This window comes from Dromiciops gliroides, chromosome 2 (genome assembly GCF_019393635.1).
Source record: "Dromiciops gliroides isolate mDroGli1 chromosome 2, mDroGli1.pri, whole genome shotgun sequence".
Taxonomy (NCBI): domain Eukaryota; kingdom Metazoa; phylum Chordata; class Mammalia; order Microbiotheria; family Microbiotheriidae; genus Dromiciops; species Dromiciops gliroides.
This window is the reverse complement of record NC_057862.1, coordinates 603964254-603986442: the sequence shown is the minus strand read 5'-3', so window position 1 is coordinate 603986442 and position 22189 is coordinate 603964254. Positions and strand designations below refer to the sequence as shown.

The window sequence follows — 22189 nt, the reverse complement described above, 5'->3', positions numbered from 1 at the left end:
GGATCTTGGCTTTCCCAACAAAGATAAACCCCATTATGGGGTCAACAATTCTTTTTTATGGTTTGGGGGAGTACAGAAACTAGGAAAGCTAACATCATAGATGAAAGAAAATATAATTGGATTAAAATTGGGAATGAGCGTTAGCAACAACCCCCTCCTTCCCTCCTGTGACTAAGAAATGTTCATTATTCGAGTCCAGCTGCATCTGCAAGGACAGAGATAGCAAACCAAACTTCTTTGGATAACAAACCAGACATCCTTGAAGGATGGCTCATGGTGTAAAGATACTAGGCTAGAAGCCCTGGTGTCCACTTGCCTTCTTCTAGGGTAACAGATTTCCTTGACCCAAAAACTGAACAGTTATTAACAAGAGAACTGGACTTCTAAACTTAACTCATTATGGGTTAGCTCAATTTCTGAATTAAGTTCAGGGACAAAGAATCATGATTTAGGCAGTTACAGGACACAATCAATTAATTGTAAGTAGGATCAATTTTTAAAAGGCACAGAATCAATCTGATTGTTTCATCTCCATTCAGCTGACAAAGTGATATGTCACTACCCTACTCAGTACATTCTGTTGTTCCCTATTCTAGGATAAAATATAAAATCTTCTATTAAGCTTTTTTTTTTTTTTTGGCAGGGCAATGAAGGTTAAGTGACTTGCCCAGGGTCACACAGCTAGTAAGTGTTAAGTGTCTGAGGTCAGATTTGAACTCAGGTCCTCCTGAATCCAGGGCCAGTGCTCTATCCACTGTGCCACCTAGCTGCTCCCAACAAATGTGTCTTGATACAGTAAATTTTTTTTTTTTGCGGGGCAATGGGGGTTAAGTGACTTGCCCAGGGTCACACAGCTAGTAAGTGTCAAGTGTCTGAGGCCAGATTTGGACTCAGGTACTCCTGAATCCAGGGCTGGTGCTTTATCCACTGCACCACCTAGCTGCCCTGATACAGTACATTTTCAACCTAGCTGTCACATCAATACTCCTAAAATAGAAATTAACATAGTATATACAGCAGGTGTTTAATAAACATTGTTGTCATTCAGTTTTTCAGTCACGTTAATAAATGTTAGAGGGGACGAATTGAACTAGGGATGATGGGTGGAAGTCATCCTTGGTGCTAGTGCCTTCTTTCCTGAGATTATGTCTCATTTACGCTCCAAATATATTGTTTGTACATAGTTGTTGGCATAGTTTATTGCCTCTCCGATTACACTGTGATCTCCTTCAGGGTGGTTATTTTTTTTGCTTCTCTTTGTATATCATTGTTCAGTGATTTCAGTCTTGTCTGACTCTTTGTGACCCCATCTCAGAGTTTTCTTGTCAAAGATACTGGAGTGGTTTGCCATCTCCTTCTCCAGCTCATTTTACAGATGAGGAAGCTGAGGCAAACAGGGTGAAGTGACTTGCTCAGTGTCACAGAGCTAGTGTCTGAGGCCATTTTGAACTCAAGAAGATGAGTTTTCCTGATTCCCAGTCTTCTATCACTGTGCCACCTGCCTGCCCCTTCTTTGTACATACCCAGCACTTAGCTAAGTGCCTGGCACATAGTAGACAATTGTTAAATGCTTGTTGAATTGATTTGAAAAAAAGGGAAAATTCAGTCTTGATATAATGAAAGCTTTACTAACATTAAGGTTTCCACATAGAAGAATGGCTTGCTTTAGTGTGTAATGGGTTTCCCCCTAAATGAAGGTCTTCCAAGCAAAAAGTGAGATGACCACTCATCCAGTGAGTTATAGGGGGAGTTCCTGGTTGGGCACAGGTTGGGACTGGATAGCATCTGACCTCCTAGACTCATCGATTTTGTGATGAATGCAAGAATTTTCTTCCAAAGACTGGAGTGACCAGGCCAGGCCAAATGCTTAATGAATTGTTTCCTCTGCTAACTTTTTATGTATCAGAGGCTGACTCCCACTCATACTATTGTTTCTTCCCTCTGACAGTCGATAATCACCTTTAATTTCTGAGTGAAATGTAATAAACCCAAGTTATTACTGTTCCATCTACGTCTCGTTGTTCAGTTCTGTCTGACTCTGATCCAATGGACCATAGCAAAACAATAATATCCATGGGGTTTTCTTGGCAAAGATCCTGGAGCAGTTTGCAACTTCCTTTTCCAGTGGATTAAGGCAAACTGGTTAAGTGACTTGCCCAGGGTCACACAGTTAGTAGATGTCTGAGGTTAGATTTTAACTCAGGTCTTCCCGAACTCTGGACCAGCTCTTTCTCCAGCGTGCCGCCTAGCGGTGTCCCCTATGTACTTAGACAATATTTTTAAAAAAACAAACAACTTGGCACATCTCTTCTTTTCATTACTATATCTTTCGATGTTTTATTGAGGAGCTCCAAGGGGCCACTGCCAATGGGAGTGATCTTGCTTCTGTGATGCATGAAGATGATGAAAACCAACAAATGATGAGGGGCAACAAATAGGAAGCACCTACTATGTGCAAGGCACCATGCCTGCTGAAAGACTCCATACAACATGCACATAGATGAGCATAACATAGGTGAAAGGGGCAAAGAAGGGAGCTCCAGGAAAATCAGAGGAGGGAGAAAGCACAAACATCTGGGGGGAAGCTATATGAATGAGCTAGCAATTTCTCTTTCATTGCAGACAATTAAAAAGAAAGCGTGGCATTTCTTGAAAGGGATGAAGTGTTTACTATGTGTCAGATACTGTGCTAAACTAAATAGTATCTCCCTTGATCCTCACAACATTGGGCAGTGGGTACAATTATTACCCCCATTTTACAGATGAGAAAACTGAGGCAGAGATTAAGTGACTTGTTCAGGGTCATAGAGCTAGTAAATACCTTCTCAGGCAGGGTATGAGTTCAGGTCTTGCTGACTCCAGGTGTAGCACTCTACACACTGTAACATCTAGTTGCATAGGCAAATGGATGAATTGTTTTGGACACAATGAATGTAAGGAAGTGACATAGTCCTGGGTAGGGAACCTGCCTTTAAACTGGTTGGAATAGGGAATCTTGCAAAAGTCAAGGGATAGGATGGCAAGGAATTGCTTTAATTGTTAGGGAGTAATCTGTAATGGTGGACAGGCAGGTGGTGAAGTGAGTCATTTTCCTGAGTTCAAATCTGGCCTCAGACACTTCTTAGCTGTGATCCTGGGTAAGTCACTTCACCCTGTTTGCCTCAGTTTCCTCATCTGTAAAGCGGGCTGGAGAAGGAAATGGCAAAATACTTCAGGACTATTGCAAAGAGAATCCCAAAATGGGGTCAGGAAGAATGGGCCACGACTAAAAAAAGTCTAAACAATGCCTGGAGCAGCTAAGGGGCGCAGTGGATAAAGCACTAGCCCTGGATTCCAGCCTCAGGCACTTGACACTTACTAGCTGAGTGACCCTGGGCAAGTCATTTAACTCTCATTGCCCCCGCAAAAAAACCAAACAAAAACCAGTGCCTGGCACCGTGGGGATACCAAGAAAGGAAAAAAAAAAACCCAGTCCCTGCCCTCAAGGGGCTCACAGTAATAGAGGGACAAACGGCAAACAGCTCCGTACAAACAAAGGGCGGGTACCTGCAGTTATGAGTGTATGGGGCAGAATTTGAACTCAGGGCTTACTGATTTATAAAGTCCTGCGTCCTATCTGGATACGTTACCTAGGCATATGTTACCAGGAGGACGAGTGGATAACAAGGTTTAATTTTTTGGCTGCCACATGACGTGCCTCGAACGCCGTCCTGGCGCATAAGGAGCAGGAAGCTCCAGTTTTCCGCAGAAAACATGGAACCCCGGCAGCCCTGCCCACTTCCCGTCCCCAGGAAAGGTCGGAGGGAAGGGGGAGGGGCGCTGAATCTCTCCAGGGACTCGGTCCTCCGCGTAGGGACACGATCCAGGAGGCGGGCCCTTGGAGAAGGGGGAGGAGCATCTCCTAGACGCAGCTCCTATCCGGCTTGTGATTGGTCGCTTCTAGCCGCGTCCTCCCCGCCCCACCGTCAGGCAAAGCTGGATGCTGATTGGACCTGCCGACTGAGGCAGCAACGAAAGCGGGAAAGAGGCGGGCCGGCGCGGGGTCAGGCGGGGTCGCTGGCGGCTGCTGGCGGGAGATTCCAACATGGCGCTGCAGCCGAAAGAGGTGCTAGCCATGGACAGCCAGGCCGAATGCAGCTTCATCCGCTTTTTCCAGGCCATGCCGGCCAAGCCGCCCACCACCGTGCGCATCTTCGACCGGGGCGATTACTACACCGCGCACGGCGATGACGCGCTGCTGGCCGCCCGGGAGGTGTTCAAGACCCAGGCGGTCATCAAATATATCGGGATGACCGGTAAGGGCCACCAGGCAGAGGAGGGGGGGGGGCGCCTTCCCTGGCCTGGCCCGGCGCGGGGCGGGGGGCCGGGGACTGCGGAGAAAGCTCCCTCCGGGCCCCAGCGTTCTTCGCCTGCCACCGGGTGCATCCCGCCCCTCCCCCCTCCATCCTGGACGTAGGAACACGCCCCTTTTAAGACTCATCTTTAAGAGCTTTGCGTCCCTCCTTGCGCTCCTCTCACTACCCCCAGGGGGTGGGGGTGGGGTGATCTTGGACTTATTTCCCCCCCCCCCCCCATGCTCTCTGGCAAGAGACTTATTCTCTCTCCCCCCCCCCCCAAGTGCAGGGAAAGAACCAGCGCAGGCGAGATCGAGCCGGGTCTCGAACCCAGATCCTCCGCTTCTCTATTTTTAAACATTTATTAGGCGCCTGCTGTGTGTCAGGCACCTTGCTAAGCGCTGGGAGTACCAAAAGGCGAGAGATTCCTTGTTTTCCAGGAGTTTACAATCTGTTCCTCCAGGGCTGGCTCACTCTCCTTCTCTCACCCCCCCCCCCCCAACCTAAAGCCCAGAACATTAGCCACAGTTCAGAAAAGGGAGCGATGAGATGAGCGTGGGATGAAGATTTCATCTTCTACAGGTTTTTTTTTAATCATAGAATTTTATTTTTTATTTATTTATTTATTTTTGGTGAGGCAATTGGGGTTAAGTGACTTGCCCAGGGCCACACAGCTAGCAAGTGTTAAGTTTCTGAAGTCAGATTTGAACTCAGGTCCTCCTGAATCCAGGGCCGGTGATCTATCCACTGAGCCACCTAGCTGCCCCAATCATAGAATTTTAGAAATCAGAGTGACCTTCGACATCATTTTAAACAATGCCCTCATTTTACAGATAAGAAAACATATGAAAGAACATCTTCTATCAGACTTTGTGCTCTGATTTGGGGTTTGGGAGATGGTCAGTCTTGTTGAGTGCAAGGAAGCTCTCCTCTTAAGTGAAGTTCTTACAGCTTTGGTTCTTATTATCAGATTGCAATTAACCTCCCTGGCTCTCGGCTTTCTTATCAGTAAAAGGTGTGGGTTAGATAAGGCCATTCCTAGGACTAAAACTCTCGTGATTGGAGGGTTTTTTTTTAAGTGAGGCAATTGGGATTAAGTGATTTGCCCAGGGTCACACAGCTAGTGTTAAGTGTCTGAGGTCAGATTTGAACTCAGGTACTCCTGACTCCAGGGCCAGTGCTCTATCCTGCGCCACCTAGCTGCCCCTAGTAGCTTGAATTTTTGAATGTTTATAGGGTTGCACAGGGACACTGAGAGGTTAAACCACTTGTCTAGTTAAAACTTAACTCCAGGTCTTCTTGATTTTGAGACCTGCTCTTTAACCAGTACTCTATACTATTATCAATGGTATACAGTTATTTGATGACCAGAAATATCATAAGGATGGGGTGTTTGGGTACATTAAGCCTATCGAGATTTTGTAGTTTAAAGATGGTTGTGAAACTTCAAATGTGTCAAATAAGAGTGAGGAAACTAATTCTTTCAACATGTTAATGAGAAACTGCTTAAATTAGTTCAGTTTTTGCTGAAAAGGAGCATTTTGCCTATGAAATATTTAAGTGGGATGATAAAGGCATTATAAACATGAATGATGAACAGAATTTTTTTTGGTGGGGCAGGGCAATGAGGGTTAAGTGATTTGCCCAGGGTCACACAGCTAGTGTTAAGTGTCTGAGGTCAGATTTGAACTCAGGTCCTCCTGACTCCAGGGCCAGTGTCTTATCACTGCAGCACCTAACTGTCCTTCCCGCCCCCCCCATTTAAAAAATGAAAATCTAATATACAAGGAAAAACCCATGAAAGGGGGTAGTGTGTAAGAAGGTTGGAAAACTTGAGTGGGGCTGGATTGTAAAGGGCCTTAAATGCCGAACATTTACGTTTTCTCTGAGAGCTTGTCGGGAGCCACTGCAGTTTGAGCAGGCGGTTGACATTGTCAGACCTGTACTTGAGGAAGGTAACTGGCAGCTGTGTAGAGAAGGAATTTAATGGAGAAATACTTGAGGTAGGGAGACCAATGAGGATTCCCTGGCAATGGCTCAGGAGTGAGGACTTGGCAGACTGGCAAAACGGTGGCCCTGTGAATTGAAGTAGGGAATGCCGACTCTGTCTTGATTGAAACAAAGGGAAACTGGGTCAGCTAGATGGTACAGTGGTAAAACACCAGCCCTGGAGTCAGGAGTTCAAATGCTGCTTCAGACACTTGACATTTACTAGCTGTGTGACTCTGGGCAAGTCACTTAATCCTCATTGCCCTGCAAAAAAAGAAATAAAGGGAAACTATTGTAAGCTACTAAAGCTTAAAACTGCACTAAGACATTAGGAATATCCTGTTATTGTGCCTTCCCCCAGGTCACTTGACAAATTCGAGTGAGTGACCTAGTAGAATGGTAGCTTTTTGAGGTCAGGAAAATTTTTTATCTTTTGTCTTTATTTCTCTGGTCCATAGCACAGTGCCAGTGCCTTGCATGTAGTGTTGTTCAGTCGTTTTCAGTTGTGTCCTACTCCTTGTGACCTCAGAGGCCAGATTTGAACTTGGGGAAAATGAGTCTTCCTGACTCCAGGCCCACTGCTCTATCCACTGTGCCATTGTGTCACCATTGCATGCAGTAAATGCTTAATAAATATTAATTCAATTTAATTCAAATGAATGCTGGTCTATAATGAGTGTTATCTTAGTGTTGGGTTTTGTCTTTTTAATCTACTTAAAATCCTGGGTAAAACTACTTTTCAATCCCAAAGTATGGCTTTTATTGTTCTGTCATTTCAGTCATAATCTTCATGACCCCATTTGGGGTTTTCTTGGCAGGGATAGTGGAAACTGAAGCAAATAGGTGCTTAGACCCTTATTAGTAGCCTGAAGATAAAATGCCTCCTTGTCATTCCCCAGAATGCCCGCCCCCCCCCCCCCCCCAAAAAAAGAAAAAGGACAGGTGTATGCAGTTCTTTCACTTCATCATCTTGCATTAATTTCATGAATATCTTGTTTCCCAAATGAATTTATTTAATTTTTCAAAGTCTTTTTGATGCTTTTTATTGCTACAACAAATTAATTTCTGAGCATATTTACTTCCCATCAAGCTATACCTTAAAAAAAAAGTGGTGGTGGGAGAAGCAGTTCAGGAAAAGCAACCAACTTGTTAACTGTGTTTGACTATATGCAGTGTTTCATAGCCCTGGTTCTCTACCTCTGCAAAATGGGGAGGGAGTTGTTTATTTTTTCTTTCTTTCTTTTCTTTTTTTTTTTTTTTGGTGAGGCAATTGGGGTTAAGTGACTTGCCCCGGGTCACACAGCTAGTAAGCATCAAGTGTCTGAGGTGGATTTGAATTCAGGTCCTCCTGAATCCAGGGCTGATGCTCTATGCCACCTAGCTGCCCCTTGTTTATTTTTTCAAATCTTCTCTGGAGCCATTATTAGTCATTATAGTTTATAGAATGTTGATTTCCATTTTCTTGTTTTTGTTTTACATATTGTTTTTCTGCTACTTATCGCTTTGATCTATGTCTTCTGATTTTCTGAGTTTTTTGTTTTGATTATTATGTCACAGTAATATTGCATTATGGATGAACTACATTTTTTTTAGTCAGTCATTTAATTTATAAGGTCACTAGTTAGCCATGTGATATTGGGAATCCATGTAACCTCATTTATAAAATAAGGGGGTTGAATTAGATTCCTAATGAACCTTCGGTCTCAGAAAATCTCTTCTCTTTTGAAAGTCTCCATTATAGTGCTTTCCTATTTCAAGCTTCATATATGTGCATTGTAAGAGGCTGCAGCCTAGGTGTTGTGACATGTTGTGCAGCTCTAGATGATGGGACATTCTTATATGTCAGATGTAAGGATATGGGTAGCAATTTCACAGGTTTTTTTGCCCCCCATCTCCTGTCTCATACATATATGTGCCACAGATTTTCTTATGAACTGTTTTTTTTAAATTTAGTATTTTTTTCCCCCTAATTACATGTAAAAACAATGTTTAACATCTATTTAAAAAAACTTTGAGTTCTAAATTCTCTCCCTTTCTCCCCCCCCCCCCCCCATTGAGAAGGAAAGCAATTTAGTACAGGTTATACATGTGTAGTCATGCAAAACATTTCTATATTAGTCACATTGTAAAAGAAAACAGCTCAGAAAACTTCAAGAAAAATAAAGTTAAAAAAGTATACTTTCAATGTGTATTCAGACATCATCAGTTCTTTCTCTAGGGGTAGAGAGCATTCTTCATGATGAGTCCTTCAGAGTTGTCTTGGGTTGTTATATTGGTGAGAGTAGCTAAGTTATTCACAGCTGATCATCCCACAATACTGCTGTTACTATGTACACAGTACATTTCACTTTGCATCAGCTCATGTAAGTCTTTCCAGGTTTTTCTGAGAGTATCCTGCACATCATTTCTTTTTCTTTTCTTTTTTTTTTTTTGAGGCAATTGGGGGTTAAGTGACTTGCCCAGGGTCACACAGCCAGTAAGTGTTGAGTGTCTGAGGCCGGATTTGAACTCAGGTACTCTGGACTCCAGGGCTGGTGCTCTATCCAATGCGCCATCTAGCTGCCCTCTGCACATCATTTCTTAAAGTGTAATAGTATTCCATCATAGTCACATACCACAGTTTGTTCAGCCATTCCCCAATTAATGGGTATCCCCCTTTTTTCCAATTCCTTGCCACCAGAAAAGAACTGCTATAAATATTTTTGTACCTATAGGTCCTTTTCCTTTTTATCTTTTTGTCTTTTTTTTTTTTAATCTGTTTTTGGATACAGACATAGTAGTGGTATTGTCAGGTTCAAGAGTGTGCATGGTTATATAGCCCCTGGGGTGTTAAGGGCTAAAATTCTAGCTAAACTGTCTAAAATATCTAATGAGTGGTCACCAATAAATTATAAGCTTTAGCAAGAGTTAGACTTTTAAGCATTTATTAAGGAGAATAAGAATTTGGTAAAGAGAGAGAAAGGCCTAGATTCCTGTCTATTAAAGGGAGAGCACATTTCTAGCTCCGCTCTCCACCAGAGTCCAAAGGAAAGAGCCTGAGACCGAGTGCCAGTCTCTTCCTTCCTCCTCCCACTAGCCTGGGTCACTTCCTGACGCCAAAGAAAAGACTCCTGGTCTTGCCCTCAAAAACCTTCACTTCATGGGTGGAACTCTTCTACAGTAAGTCTCCAGCAGGTGGCGTCATTCCAATCGTTACAGGGGGCATAGTTCCAAATTACTCTACAGAATGGTTGAATCAGTTTACAACTCTACCAACAGTGCATTAATGTCTTATTTTTCTCACATCCCCTCCAATGTCTTGTCTTTTCCCTGAAATTAGCCAATCTAATAGGTATGAGGTACTACCCCAGAATTGTTTTGATTTGTATCTCTCTAATCAATAGTTAGAACTTTTTCTTTAATATGGCTATAGATAACTTTGATTACTTCATTTGAAACTGTTTATATCTTTTGATCATTAATTTGGGAATGGCTCTTATTTTTAGAAATTTGCCTCAGTTCTTTGTTTGAGAAATGAAGTCTTTATCAGAGAAACTTGTTTCAAATTTTTTTGTTACTTGCTAACTGTATTTCCCTCCATCCTATTCTCTCTCTTGCTACCCCCATCTCTCCTTTGTTTGTTTGTTTGTTTTTTTGGTGAGGCATTTGGGGTTAAGTGACTTACCCAGGGTCACATAGCTAGTAAGTGTTAAGTGTCTGAGGCCAGATTTGAACTCAGGTCCTCTTGAATCCAGGGCAGGTGCTCTATCTACTGCACCACCTAGCTGCCCCTCCCCATCTCTCCTTTATTCTATTTTCTCTCCCCTTTCACCCTGTCCCTACTCAAAAGTATTTTGCTTCTGACTACCCCCTTTCTCAATCTGCCCTCCCTTCTCCCATCTCCTCCTGCTTTCCTGCAGGGTAGCATAGATTTCTGTATCCCATTGAGTGTGTATGTTATTCCCTCTTTGAGCCAATTCTTATGAGAGTAAAGTTCACTCACTCCTCCTCACCTTCCCCCATCTTTCTGTGGACAGTTCCAGGCCACATCAGTAGAGGTGCCTGGCAGTGGTGGAAAGGAGAGAGAGATAAGGGAAAGAATTTTCTAGGAAAAGTACTGGCTGGGCAAAGACAGATTCTTGGGGAGCAGAAGAGTTCCTGTATCCATGTTAATGGGAAGATGGATCCCAGTGGTGATAGCCATTCCTAAAAAAGGGTCATTCCTAAGTCACTCTATAAGCTCTCCCTCCACTCTAAAAGCTTTTTCTTGCTTCTTTTTTGTGAGATAATTTATCTCATTCCATCTCTCCCTTTCCCTTTCTCCCAGTGTATTCCTTTCTCACCCCTTATTTTTTTAGATATTATCCCTTCATATTCAACTTATACCTGTGCCCTCTGTGTACTCCTTCCAACTGACCTAATAATGAGAAAGTTCTTATTAGTTACAAGTATCATCTTCCCATGTAGCAATGTAAACACTTTAACCTTTTAAATTCCCTTATGATTTCCTTTTCCTGTTTACGTTTTTATGCTTTTCTTGAGTCTTATATTTGAAAGTCATATTTTTTATTCAGCTCTTGTCTTTTCATCAAGAATGCCTGAAAACCCTCTTTTTCCTTGAATGCCTATTTTTTTCCCCCTGAGGTTTTTCTGGATAGGTGATACTTGGTTGTAATCCCAGTTCCTTTGCTCTCTAGAATATCCTTTAATTTAGAAATTGCTAAATCTTTATTGTGTAATCCTGACTGTGGCTCCACGGTACTTGAATTATTTCTTTCTGACTGCTTGCAATATTTTCTCCTTGATCTGGGAAGCTCTGGAATTTAGCTATAATATTTCTGGGAGTTTTCATTTCTGAATCTCTTTCAGGAGGTAATTGGTGTAGTCTTTCAATTTCTAGTTTACCTTCTGGTTCTAGAATATCAGGGCAGTTTTCCTTGATAATTTCTTGAAGGTTGATATCTAGACTTTTTTTTTTTATCATGGCTTTCAGATAGTCCAATAATTTTCAAATTATCTCTCCTGGATCTGTTTTCTAGGTCAGTTGTTTTTCCGGTGAAATATTTAAATCTTCTATTTTTTCATTCTTTTGGTTTTGTCTTATTGTTTCTTGATTTCTCATAGTTATTAGCTTCCATTTGCTCAATTCTAATTATTAAGGAATAATTTTCTTCATTGAGTTTTTGTACCTTAGGAGGAGAGGTGAGTTGAATTTTTTTTTCTTTTTTTTTTTCTTTTTTTTTTTTCTTTTTTTTTTTTAGTGAGGCAATTGGGGTTGAGTGACTTGCCCAGGGTCACACAGCTAGTAAGTGTTAAGTGTCTGAGGCCGGATTTGAACTCAGGTGCTCCTGACTCCAGGGCCGGTGCTCTATCTACTGTGCCACCTAGCTGCCCCTTTTTTTTCAATTTTAAAAAGCATTTTTATTTAAACTTTTGAGTTCTAAATTCCATCCCTCTTTCCCTCCTTCCCCTCCCCCTTCCTGAGATGGTAAGCACTCAGATATAGGTCATATATGTGCAATTATGTAAAAAGGAGGGTTGATTTTTAAGACCTACTCTTGACTCTAGGCATTTTCACTGTCTGTCCCTCTGCCCAAAATGTTCTCGCTCCTCATCTCTACCCCTTGGCTTCTCTGGCTTCCTTTGGGTCCCATCAAGAATCTCACCTTCAGGAAGCCTTTCCCAGTCCCTTTTAATCCTACTGCCTTCCCTCTATCATCCCCTGTTTATCCTATATATAGCTTGTTTGTCCATAAATGTTTGCACACTGTCTCCTCCATGAGATTGTGAGCTCTTTGAGAATAGGAACTGCCTTTCTTTATATATTTCGACATTTAGCACAGTGTCCTGTACATAATAATTATTTAAATGCTTATTGTCTGACTGATTACAGCATAGTGGTGACTCCAGATTTGGTGACTCTAAAGCTATGTCCTCAGATTGCAAACTCCAGTGAATTCTATTGTGGTATAGTTCCTGGTTCCACTGTGGATCCTGCAGATAGCCTACTGCCAAAGATCAGCAGGAATCTCATCCTCAGAAAATTTGTTATATGATGATTTTTTTTTTAATGGCTGCCGTAGCTTCAAAGCACAGAGGTGTTATGTGTGCACTAGTGGAGGGTACTCACTATTGAAATGATGGATCCTTGGACTGTCATGTAGGAAGAGTATTACATGTGACAGAAGAGTAGGCTTAGCAGTTTATGGAATATAGGTGTTGCTAAGAATTTTTACAAATCATGCTTAATGCTTTCTGTCTGATTATATTTGTTTTCAAAGCAATGTAACCTGAAGTTTCAAGTCTTTATTTTGATTTGTGAGGACTTGAACTTTTTTTTTGCTTTTTGTCAATATACAGACTCAAATTAACTTAAAGCATGCGATTTCTCTTTTTTCCTCTAGGTACTAAAAAACTGGAAAGCGTTGTGCTTAGTAAAATGAATTTTGAATCTTTTGCGAAAGACCTCCTCTTGGTTCGTCAGTATAGAGTTGAAGTTTATAAGAATAAAGCTGGGAGTAAGGCCACCAAGGAGAATGATTGGCACGTGGCATTCAAGGTAATTTTTTTTCTTGCAAAGAAATGTAGAATGAAAAACCTCAGAGTGTTGCTACCATAATTAGTAGTCCATGGCTTCTGGAGCAACAGTGGTCCAGTTTTTCTGTGAACAGTGCCAGGCCACAGCAGTAGAAATGCCTGGCAATGGTGGAAAGGAGAGGAATAAGGGAAAGAATTTTCTAGGAAAAGTACTGGATGGTAAAAGACAGACTCTTGGGGAGCAGAAGAGTTCCTGCATCTTTGTCAGTGGGAAGATGAATGCCAGTAGTGATAGCCATTCTTTAGATTGCTCTTTTATTTTTATTTATTTATTTATTTTTGCAAGCAGTGGGAGTTAAGTGACTTGCCTAGGGTCACACAGCTAGTAAGTGTCAAGTGCCTGAGGCCGGATTTGAACTCAGGTCCTCTTGAATCCAGGGCCAGTGCTTTATCCACTGTGCCACCCCGTGATAGCCATTCTTAAGAAAGGGTCATTCCTAAGTCAGGAATTTGTCAAGTTGTCATGTATGAATTGGCGTTTATGACAATCTAGACTCTTCAACTGGAAATGTTAGATTTAATGTAACTTATTTCATTATGTATCCTGTATCTTTGCCAAGAAAGCCCTATGGACAATATGGTCCATGGGGTCATGAAGTATCAGTCAGACATGACAGTATCAACTGAACAACAACAGATTTTATTATATGACTTATTTGTTTGTTCTTCACTTTTGTCTCAAAATACTGTTTCTCTTGGAATATTGGAACCATTTGTCCTTATAGTGTCATTATGTAAGAACTTAACATACTTACTGTGGTCACATGTTAAGAAGAGGAGGTGAGGGAGCAGGGTTTAGCTTTGAGTGACCTTGGGTGATGAAGCAGTAGTGGCCTTGATTCCCACTGACTGCTATGTAAAGTTGCTATCTAGCTATACTGTCTAAAATATCTAATGAGTGCTCACCAATAAATTATAAGCTTTAACAAGAGTTTAGACTTTTAAGCATTTATTAAGGAGAATAAGAATTTGGTGAAGAGAGAGAAAGAGACCTAGATTCAGCTATCTATCTCAGGGAGCCTGCGTCTCCTGCTCCACTCCCCGCTGAGGTCCTCGTGAAAGAGGGAGAGAGAGCCAGCCTCGCTCCTTCTTCATCCCACAAGCCTCCTGTGGAACTAGGAATGTCCTGTCCACACGCCCACACAGCTCCAAGCTAATTGACTGGTAGCTTTGATCGACAGTACCCACAAGCAGATATCACTTTCTGATGCCAAGGAACTGATCTTGCAAACCACATGGCTTGCCTTCAGACGCCTTCTGATGGCAGAGCTTTCCTACAGTAACTCTCCAGCAGGTGGCGTCATTCCAATTGTTACAGCTACATGATTGCCTAGTACAGTTTAGAAAGAGTGTTTGTGACATACTGGGTCATATGGGTTTTTCTGATTGCATAGTTACGAAGTTCTTAAAAAGCACATTTTAGGGGCAGCTAGGTGGCACAGTAGATAGAGCACTGGCCCTGGAGTCAGGAGGACCTGAGTTCAAGTCTGGCCTCAGACACTGGCTGTGTGATCCTGGGCAAATCACTTAACCCCAATTGCCTCACCAAAAAAAAAAAAACACATTTTAATGCTGAATACCCATAGGTACAGTAGAATTTCATTATAATATGAATATGGATATTTCGAGGATCAGGTAACATCCCTTGAAACATGACTTTATCTAATGAAAGCTTTATAGAACATGCCTGCAATGCTAACAATAACAATTCCCATTTATAGAGAGCACTGTTTATAAATATAAAACATTTTCTCTGCGACAACTTGTGAAATAACATCTTATCTTCATCTTACTGATGGGGAAACTGAGAGTTGGAGATGTTAAATGACTTTCACATATCATCATATCGATAATAATTTTTTTAAATGAGGGGCAGGGAAGTTGGTCCAGACCTGTGATTTCTTGGATATGCAGCTATTCTGCAAATTATGGTTTTGGAGAGTTGTCTTTGATATTGAAAAGTCATGTGACTTAGGGGACAGCTAGGTGGCAGTGGATAAAACACCAGCCCTGGATTCAGGAGGACCTGAATTCAAATCCGGCCTCAGACACTTGACACTTACTAGCTGTGTGATCCCGGGCAAGTCACTTAACCCTCATTGTCCTGCAAAAAATAAATAACATAAATAAATATTGAAAAGGGGCGGGGTCAGCTAGGTGGCACAGTGGATAGAGCACTGGCCCTGGAGTCAGAAGGACCTGAGTTCAAATCCAGCCTCAGACACTTGACACTTAATTAGCTGTGTGACCCTGGGCAAGTCACTTAACCCCAGTTGCCTTACCATGAATGAATAAATGAATGAATGAAGTAAAAATTAAAGAAAAAGCTCAGACAGAAAAGTCATGTGACTTGCCCAGGGTAAGAGAAACGGTGTCATAAGTGGGATTTGAACTTCCTGCTTGACCCTGGCTTTCCATCTACTCTGTTACATTCCCTTTCATCTAATGTGTTAGACCTTGGATTTGAACCCAGATTTTCTTACTCTAACTTTAGTTATCTTTTCACTTTATTACTGGTTTTTATTCAGTCTCCTAACACTAGCATTATAAAGAGATCCCACTGTACTTATTTGATGTAAATAAAACAAATGCACAATTACTTTTTTGGGGGGGGGAGGGACCCCAGTGCTATGATTTCATTATTATGAACCACTCAGGTGAGGAAACTATCTCCACCAATGCAGAAAGGAAACTTTCTCTGTGTGTGTGTGTGTGTGTGTGTGTGTGTGTAATTATGTGTATATATTTTTTTTAAAAGTGTGTATATACACACACAATTGCACACACACATACCCACTTGCCTACTCTCTTCCGTTAAATTGTAAGTTGTAAATTGCTGCAAACATACCTTTCATTGTCAGTGTTCCAAGTTTTGTTGGGAGAAATTGGAATCATTTGTTTATTTTCAAGGATTTTTCCTGGAAGAGAAGACTTAGCCACATGAAGCAGTTAGAAATGGGGGACTTTGGGGTTCTAGACCTCTCATTATAATTCTAGTATTAACCAAACCTATGTGACACTGGGCAAGTCATTTAACATGCCTTTGATACAGTTTCCTTCTCTATAAAGTAAGAATATTAGACTTGGTTTCTAAGGCCCTTCTAGTTCTAAAATTCTGATTTTCTTCCTCTGATATTTTGTTTTTGTTTTGGTGAGGCAATGAGGATTAAGTGATTTACCCAGGGTCACACCAGCTAGTAAGTGTCAAGTGTCTGAGGGTGGATTTGAACTCAGGTCCTCCTGAATCCAGGGCCAGTGCTTTATTCACTGCGCCACCTAGCTGCCTCTTTTTCATGTTTTAATAATTTAAACTTTCATGTTGAAGTTTTTAGGTACCTCAAATGACAACTTTCAATATTCATTTTTCCTCAATTTTTATTTAAATTTATTCTAAGACAACTATTAGATTGCATTGCAACAGCAGGTGATTAATGAATTTATTCAACTATCATTTGTGAATATTTTCCCTGATATGACTTGCCACTAGAACTTGAATCAGTTCAGAAGGAAAATAAGGAAACCCATTATGAAGAGGGCAGAACACTCTCCTGAAAAACTTTCCTGCCTTCCAATATCATTAAAGCAAACCTACAGCTGTCTCAGAATACCATGATTAGTACTTTGAGTATATAAGACATTTTCATTGATAAATTGTCAGGGTTGGTCCTAGGTAAAACGAATGGCTTTTGTTCATATGATTTGAAAAATTTTTATTCATCTTTTGTTTTTATATCACTTCATTTCCTCATATGCCCTTCCTTCCCATCCCAGAGAACCATCCTTTATAGCAAACTATAACAAGAACAAAATAGTTTAGCAAAAAATTAACCAATGATATCAACCAAGTTTCATATATATAGTGTTCTACATCTATAGTTCCCTACTCCTTCATTCTTGTATCTTGTTGGGAAGATTTCTAAGTCTGATGGAGGAACAGAAACAACAAAGTCTCCAGGCTTCAAGAAGCAAATAGGTTTATTGAGAGATTTTTAGTCCACAATAAAGCCGGTCAATCGGGTTGAACCTGAACGATTTTGAGTTACATAATCAATGGGATTTTATACCCCTCCAGAGCTTGTATGCTTCTATACAATTGTAATTAAACAGTATCTAAAATTAAAGCATCTTCTTAGGAAATATCAAAACTGCCTACATAACAAATATCAGCATTTTCCAATTACTCTTATCATCCTTCTTGTGGTAACAAGGTCATAACTCTGGGGCATGACCCCTTCCAATCAAATATATTACTCGTGAGCTGCATGATCTTCTTTTGTCAAGCATAACACCCAGTGGTTTCTAAAATATAATATTGCTGACTATTGTATCTTCTGATATTATTTAATGCTTGAGATTGGAAAGTATCATCTGACATTAAGTAGTAAGAAAAGAAACTTAATCTACTAATACAATTAAAATAAGATATCTAAATGTAATAAATCACAATTTTTTAGTTAATATACTGATTATTATCATAATTAAATCACATTAAACTATATTAAATTTCTTATAACTAAGGGGTGTGAAAAATCTCACTCAAAATCTTTTCTTTGGGATTAATCCTGGGCAAGATGATTTCATAGCATACATTTGTGATTTTGTTCATTTACATCGTTGTCATTGGATATATGTATATATCATTTTCCTTGTTCTGCTTCCTTCACTTTGCATCAGTTCATATAAATGTTTGTACAGTAATATTCTCTTCCATATAGGTCCCACAACTTGTTTAGTCATTCCCATAATCTATTTACTTTTTCTTTTCAGTTCTCTGCTACCACAAAAAGTGCTATTTTTTTGTGTATGTAGAACCTTTTTTTCCCCCCCATCTTTGATGTCCTTGGTTGTGGATGTGGGGTATCCTTATATCAACCTGGGTGAAAGGGCATGGTTTTAGTCACTTTCTTTGCCTAATTCCAAATTGTTTTCCAGAATGAGTTGGACAAATGCATAGCTTTGTCATCTTTGCCAGTTTTCTGGGTTTGAGGTGGAATTTAGAGGAGTTGTTGTTGGTGGTGGTGCTGCTGTGTTTTGTATTACTCAGTGAGTTGGAGTAGTCTTATAGTTCATGGTTTACAGTTCTTGTGAGAATTGTTTGTTCATATCCTTGTATCCATTTGGAAATGGCTTTTCTTCTTAATTATCTGTGTTAGTTCCCTACATATCTTTGATTTGTACCACTGTCAGGGTTATTTGAGGAAAACATTTTTTTCCTCTCAGTCTACTTCTTTTGTTGTGTGGTTGCTTTGTTCCTACAAAAACTTCTCAACTAAATGTAACTAAAATGAGCTATTTTATCTTGTTTATGTTAATAGGATCTAAAAGGAAGTTTAAAAATAGTTTCTAGTAATTTTCCTTTCTGTTTGTTTTTTAGGCTTCACCAGGCAATCTTTCCCAATTTGAAGAAATTCTCTTTGGCAGCAGTGATATGTCATGTTCCATTGGTGGTGTAGGTGTTAAGTTATCCATGGTTGATGGCCAAAGATTAATTGGAGTTGGGTATGTTGATTCCATACAGAGGAAGCTAGGACTGTGTGAGTTTCCAGATAATGATCAATTCTCCAATCTGGAAGCTCTGTTGATTCAGATTGGCCCGAAGGAATGTGTGCTACCAGGAGGTGAAACCGCAGGGGACATGGGAAAACTGAGACAGGTAAGAAAGGGGGAGGGATTTAATTTTCAGTTCCAAATTCTCTCCCTTCTCCTTCCCTTGCCCATTGAAAAGGACAGTATCCTCCACTCCCCCCTGCAAAAAATAAAAAACCCAAAACAACCCACAAAAACCTAAATCAAAAGCTTATTACAAATTTATAGCCATGAAAAACAAATTTCCATGTTAGCAATATCCAAATAGAAAGAAGCAAGGAAAAGAAAATAGGCTTTGTTTGCACTCTGAATTTGTCACCTTTCTATGAGAAGGTGGGTAGCATATTTCATAATGAATCCTTTGGAATTGTGGTTTGTCTTTGTGTTGATCAGAGTTCCTAAATGACAATACTAATGAAGTATAACAAAAAAAATCTTGAAATCTTAGGAAAGAACACCATCTAGAGAAAACCCAGAACTGGAAAGGGCCGTTTAATTGCTCTGATGTTTTATAAAAAACTGTTTTTTCTATTAAAAATGATGATTTCTTTTTAAAAAAAATCATTTTGGGTTGTGTTTTGAAATAATTATGCCACTCAATAGAGAACTGAGGAAAGGAAGACAAGCAACTTAACAATGGTATTAAAGCAATGATAACTGGGATAATGTAACTGATACTTTATAAGCTTAAACTGAATAATCAGTCTGTTTTTAAAAGGTTTGCAAAATTTGTTTTTCAGTAAAATTCTTGGTAGGAAACATCTGTGTTTTTAAAAACAGGTTATTGAGAGAGGAGGAATTCTGATCACAGAAAGGAAGAAAATTGACTTTGCAGCAAAAGATATTGTTCAGGACCTCAACCGTTTGTTGAAAAGCAAAAAAGGAGATCAAGTGAATAGTGCTGTATTGCCTGAGATGGAGAATCAGGTATGTAAATTAAATGTATTGGTTTATTTGTTTTTAGGTCACAAAAATGTCATTTTCCCAGTAGAAGGTTGGTTTTTTGTTTTTTTTTTGTGGGGCAATGGGGCTTAAGTGACTTGCCCAAGGTCACACAGCTAGTAAGTGTCAAGTGTCTGAGGCCGGATTTGAACTCAGGAACTTCTGAATCCAGGGCCGGTGCTTTATCCACTGCGCCACCTAGCCGCCCCAGTAGAAGTTTCTAACATTAACTTTACATCATTTGCAAATAGCATTTGCTGCCATCATTCTTTTGACCTCAATTGATCTCAGTATTGAAATGAAAAACTCAAGGTACTTCCTTTTTATTTTTGTCTTTAACTTCTTTCCAGAACAGTTAGACACATAGTTCCAATAGGCCTATTTTTCCTAAACTAGAGAAAATAATACTGCCTGTAATTCATCTTTGTTCATTAACTTTAAAAATTCTTAATGGCTTTTACTTTTAATTTCTTCTTGTGTTATTGTAATTTTATATTTTAAATTCTTTAATCTTAGGTTGCAATTTCATCATTATCAGCAGTGATTAAGTATTTAGAACTTTTATCAGACGATACAAACTTTGGACAATTTGAGCTGACTACCTTTGACCTCAACCAGTATATGAAGTTGGATAATGCGGCTGTCAGAGCTCTTAACCTTTTTCAGGTAAAATGAAAATACCAAAGTTTGACGCTTGCAATGGAAATAGCTATCTTAAGAATCAGTAATTTTAATCAAAGTGGTCAAAGATTGTGAAAACCACTTGTGTGATTTATGGCCTTTAAGCCACACTAGGGGCCTGTTTGTGAAGAGCCTCTCAGATCTTTGATAGGCTAGTCTATGTCTGGGTACCTCCTTGAAGCCTTTAACATCATTTGAGGACCTGTCATAAATCTCAGTCCAGAAGAATAGCCTTCAGGAACACAGTGAGTTGGTGGGTGAGCAGGAATTTCTTGTCAGAAATGATTAAAACATAATAAACAGTAAAAGCTAGAGTCATTTCCACAACACAATAAGATATTGCGGTAGGACTTCAGTGACGGTTTTATGTTAGATTAAAGGGATATGTTATTCTTAAATATTTAGAAGTATAGTAGGTTTTGATATGAAATTATATAATTAATATTGTTAAATTAGAGATGCAGTAAATTGTCATTGTTATACTTTATTTTTCTGCTCTTAAAATGGTATAGAATAGTTTTAGAAATAAATTTACACAATATGCAATCCTTAAATTTGATTCTAAAGTTTTAGGCTTCAGGTTACAGTAATAGTACCATATGTCGTTACAATAGTACCATTGGGTAGAAGCTTGATTATGAATTGTGAATTATATTATAAAAGATTCATCATTTAAATAAAAATGTTATTTACTTTTAAAAAATTTTACTATTTTTGGCTCAGTAAGACATGTTAATGAGCCTATCATTTCATCTCTTACCTTCTGTTACTAGGGCTCTGCTGAAGACAAAAGTGGTACTCAGTCTCTTGCTGCATTGCTGAATAAGTGCAAAACACCTCAAGGCCAAAGACTGCTTAATCAGTGGATCAAGCAGCCACTACTAGATAAGAACAGAATAGAGGAAAGGTAAAGAAATGTGTCTGTTTATAGTGGTCACTAGCTCTACTGTAAATGATACTCTTGCTTTTTAAAAAGTTTAATAGCCTTTATTAGAAAAAGAATCAAAGTAATTATGTAGTTGACTGGTAATAGATAATTATAAACTTGTGGCTAAAGAAATATTGATAAACTAGTGCATAAAATTAGAAATTTCTGTTTTAGTATTTTTGCTTGAAACTTTGATACCTTCTGATATTAGAGCAAGTAGCAGTGGGAATATTTGCTTAAAAGTTTGATCTCTAAAAGAAGGGACCTGTGTTTCCAAAAATATTCAGCCCTATGTTTTCCTTCTAATACATTCTTTGTTGAAAAAATGAGTTCTTTTTAAATAGTTCTCTGTTTTATAGGGTTTATGGTGCTTCTATGGTTCAGATTGGAGCATAAACTACTAAAAAAAATGTTAGCCATTAAGATATTTGCTGTAGAAGTTCTAGATAATATTTTCCTTTAAGATCTCTTTTAAAAGCCTATGTAATGGGGACAGCTAGGTGGTGCAGTGGATAAAGTACTGGCCCTGGATTCAGGAGGACCTGAGTTCAAATCTGGCCTCAGACACTTTACACTAATTAGCTGTGTGATCCTGGGCAAGTCACTTAACCTCCATTGCCTCCCCCCCCCCCCCAAAAAAAACCTATGTAACAAAGCTTAGAAATTAGTTGACAGTATATAAGGTTAAAATCTCATCCATCCATAGTCATACTTAGTTAAATAAAGTAACATTTGTTAGCTATAATTATTAAATCATATCTAATTAATTATAATATTTAGACTGGCAGTTTCATGTTCTCATTCATTAGGTGAGTCATTTGTAAACCATCATTATTACATAAATAAAAAGTTTGACTCCCCAAACTCTGCTGTGGATTAATAAGACCTAAGTGGATATATCCTTGTCCTTTGTCAGGCACTTTAGGCCCAAGGAGTTTACTAAACTTATGTCCTTCAGATGTTAAAATAGGCATTATCTACAAGTTTATGACAAAATGTAATATTTGTGATAATTTTTATTTTGATGTAGAATTTATTCTTTTTCTTTTAGAAGTTGGATAGGTTGTGTAATATTTTTCATGAAATATGCATTATAGGAGTTTGAAATAATCTTTTCCTTTAAGCTGCGTTTTAAAACTTTTAGTAGCAAATC

General features: G+C 39.5%; 1 protein-coding gene across 1 annotated transcript in view; it reads left to right on the top strand.

The window, feature by feature from the left end:
* The first annotated feature begins 4044 nt into the window (after positions 1–4044).
* The window catches only part of MSH2 (mutS homolog 2), a 79178-nt gene continuing 61033 nt past the window's right edge, over positions 4045–22189 (top strand). The window contains exons 1-6 of the mRNA XM_043989077.1: positions 4045–4295; positions 12707–12861; positions 18274–18552; positions 19266–19412; positions 19944–20093; positions 20882–21015. Of these exons, the coding sequence (XP_043845012.1) occupies positions 4085–4295; positions 12707–12861; positions 18274–18552; positions 19266–19412; positions 19944–20093; positions 20882–21015 (1076 nt within the window). The 5' untranslated portion in view covers positions 4045–4084. The remainder of the gene's footprint in view (positions 4296–12706; positions 12862–18273; positions 18553–19265; positions 19413–19943; positions 20094–20881; positions 21016–22189) is intronic.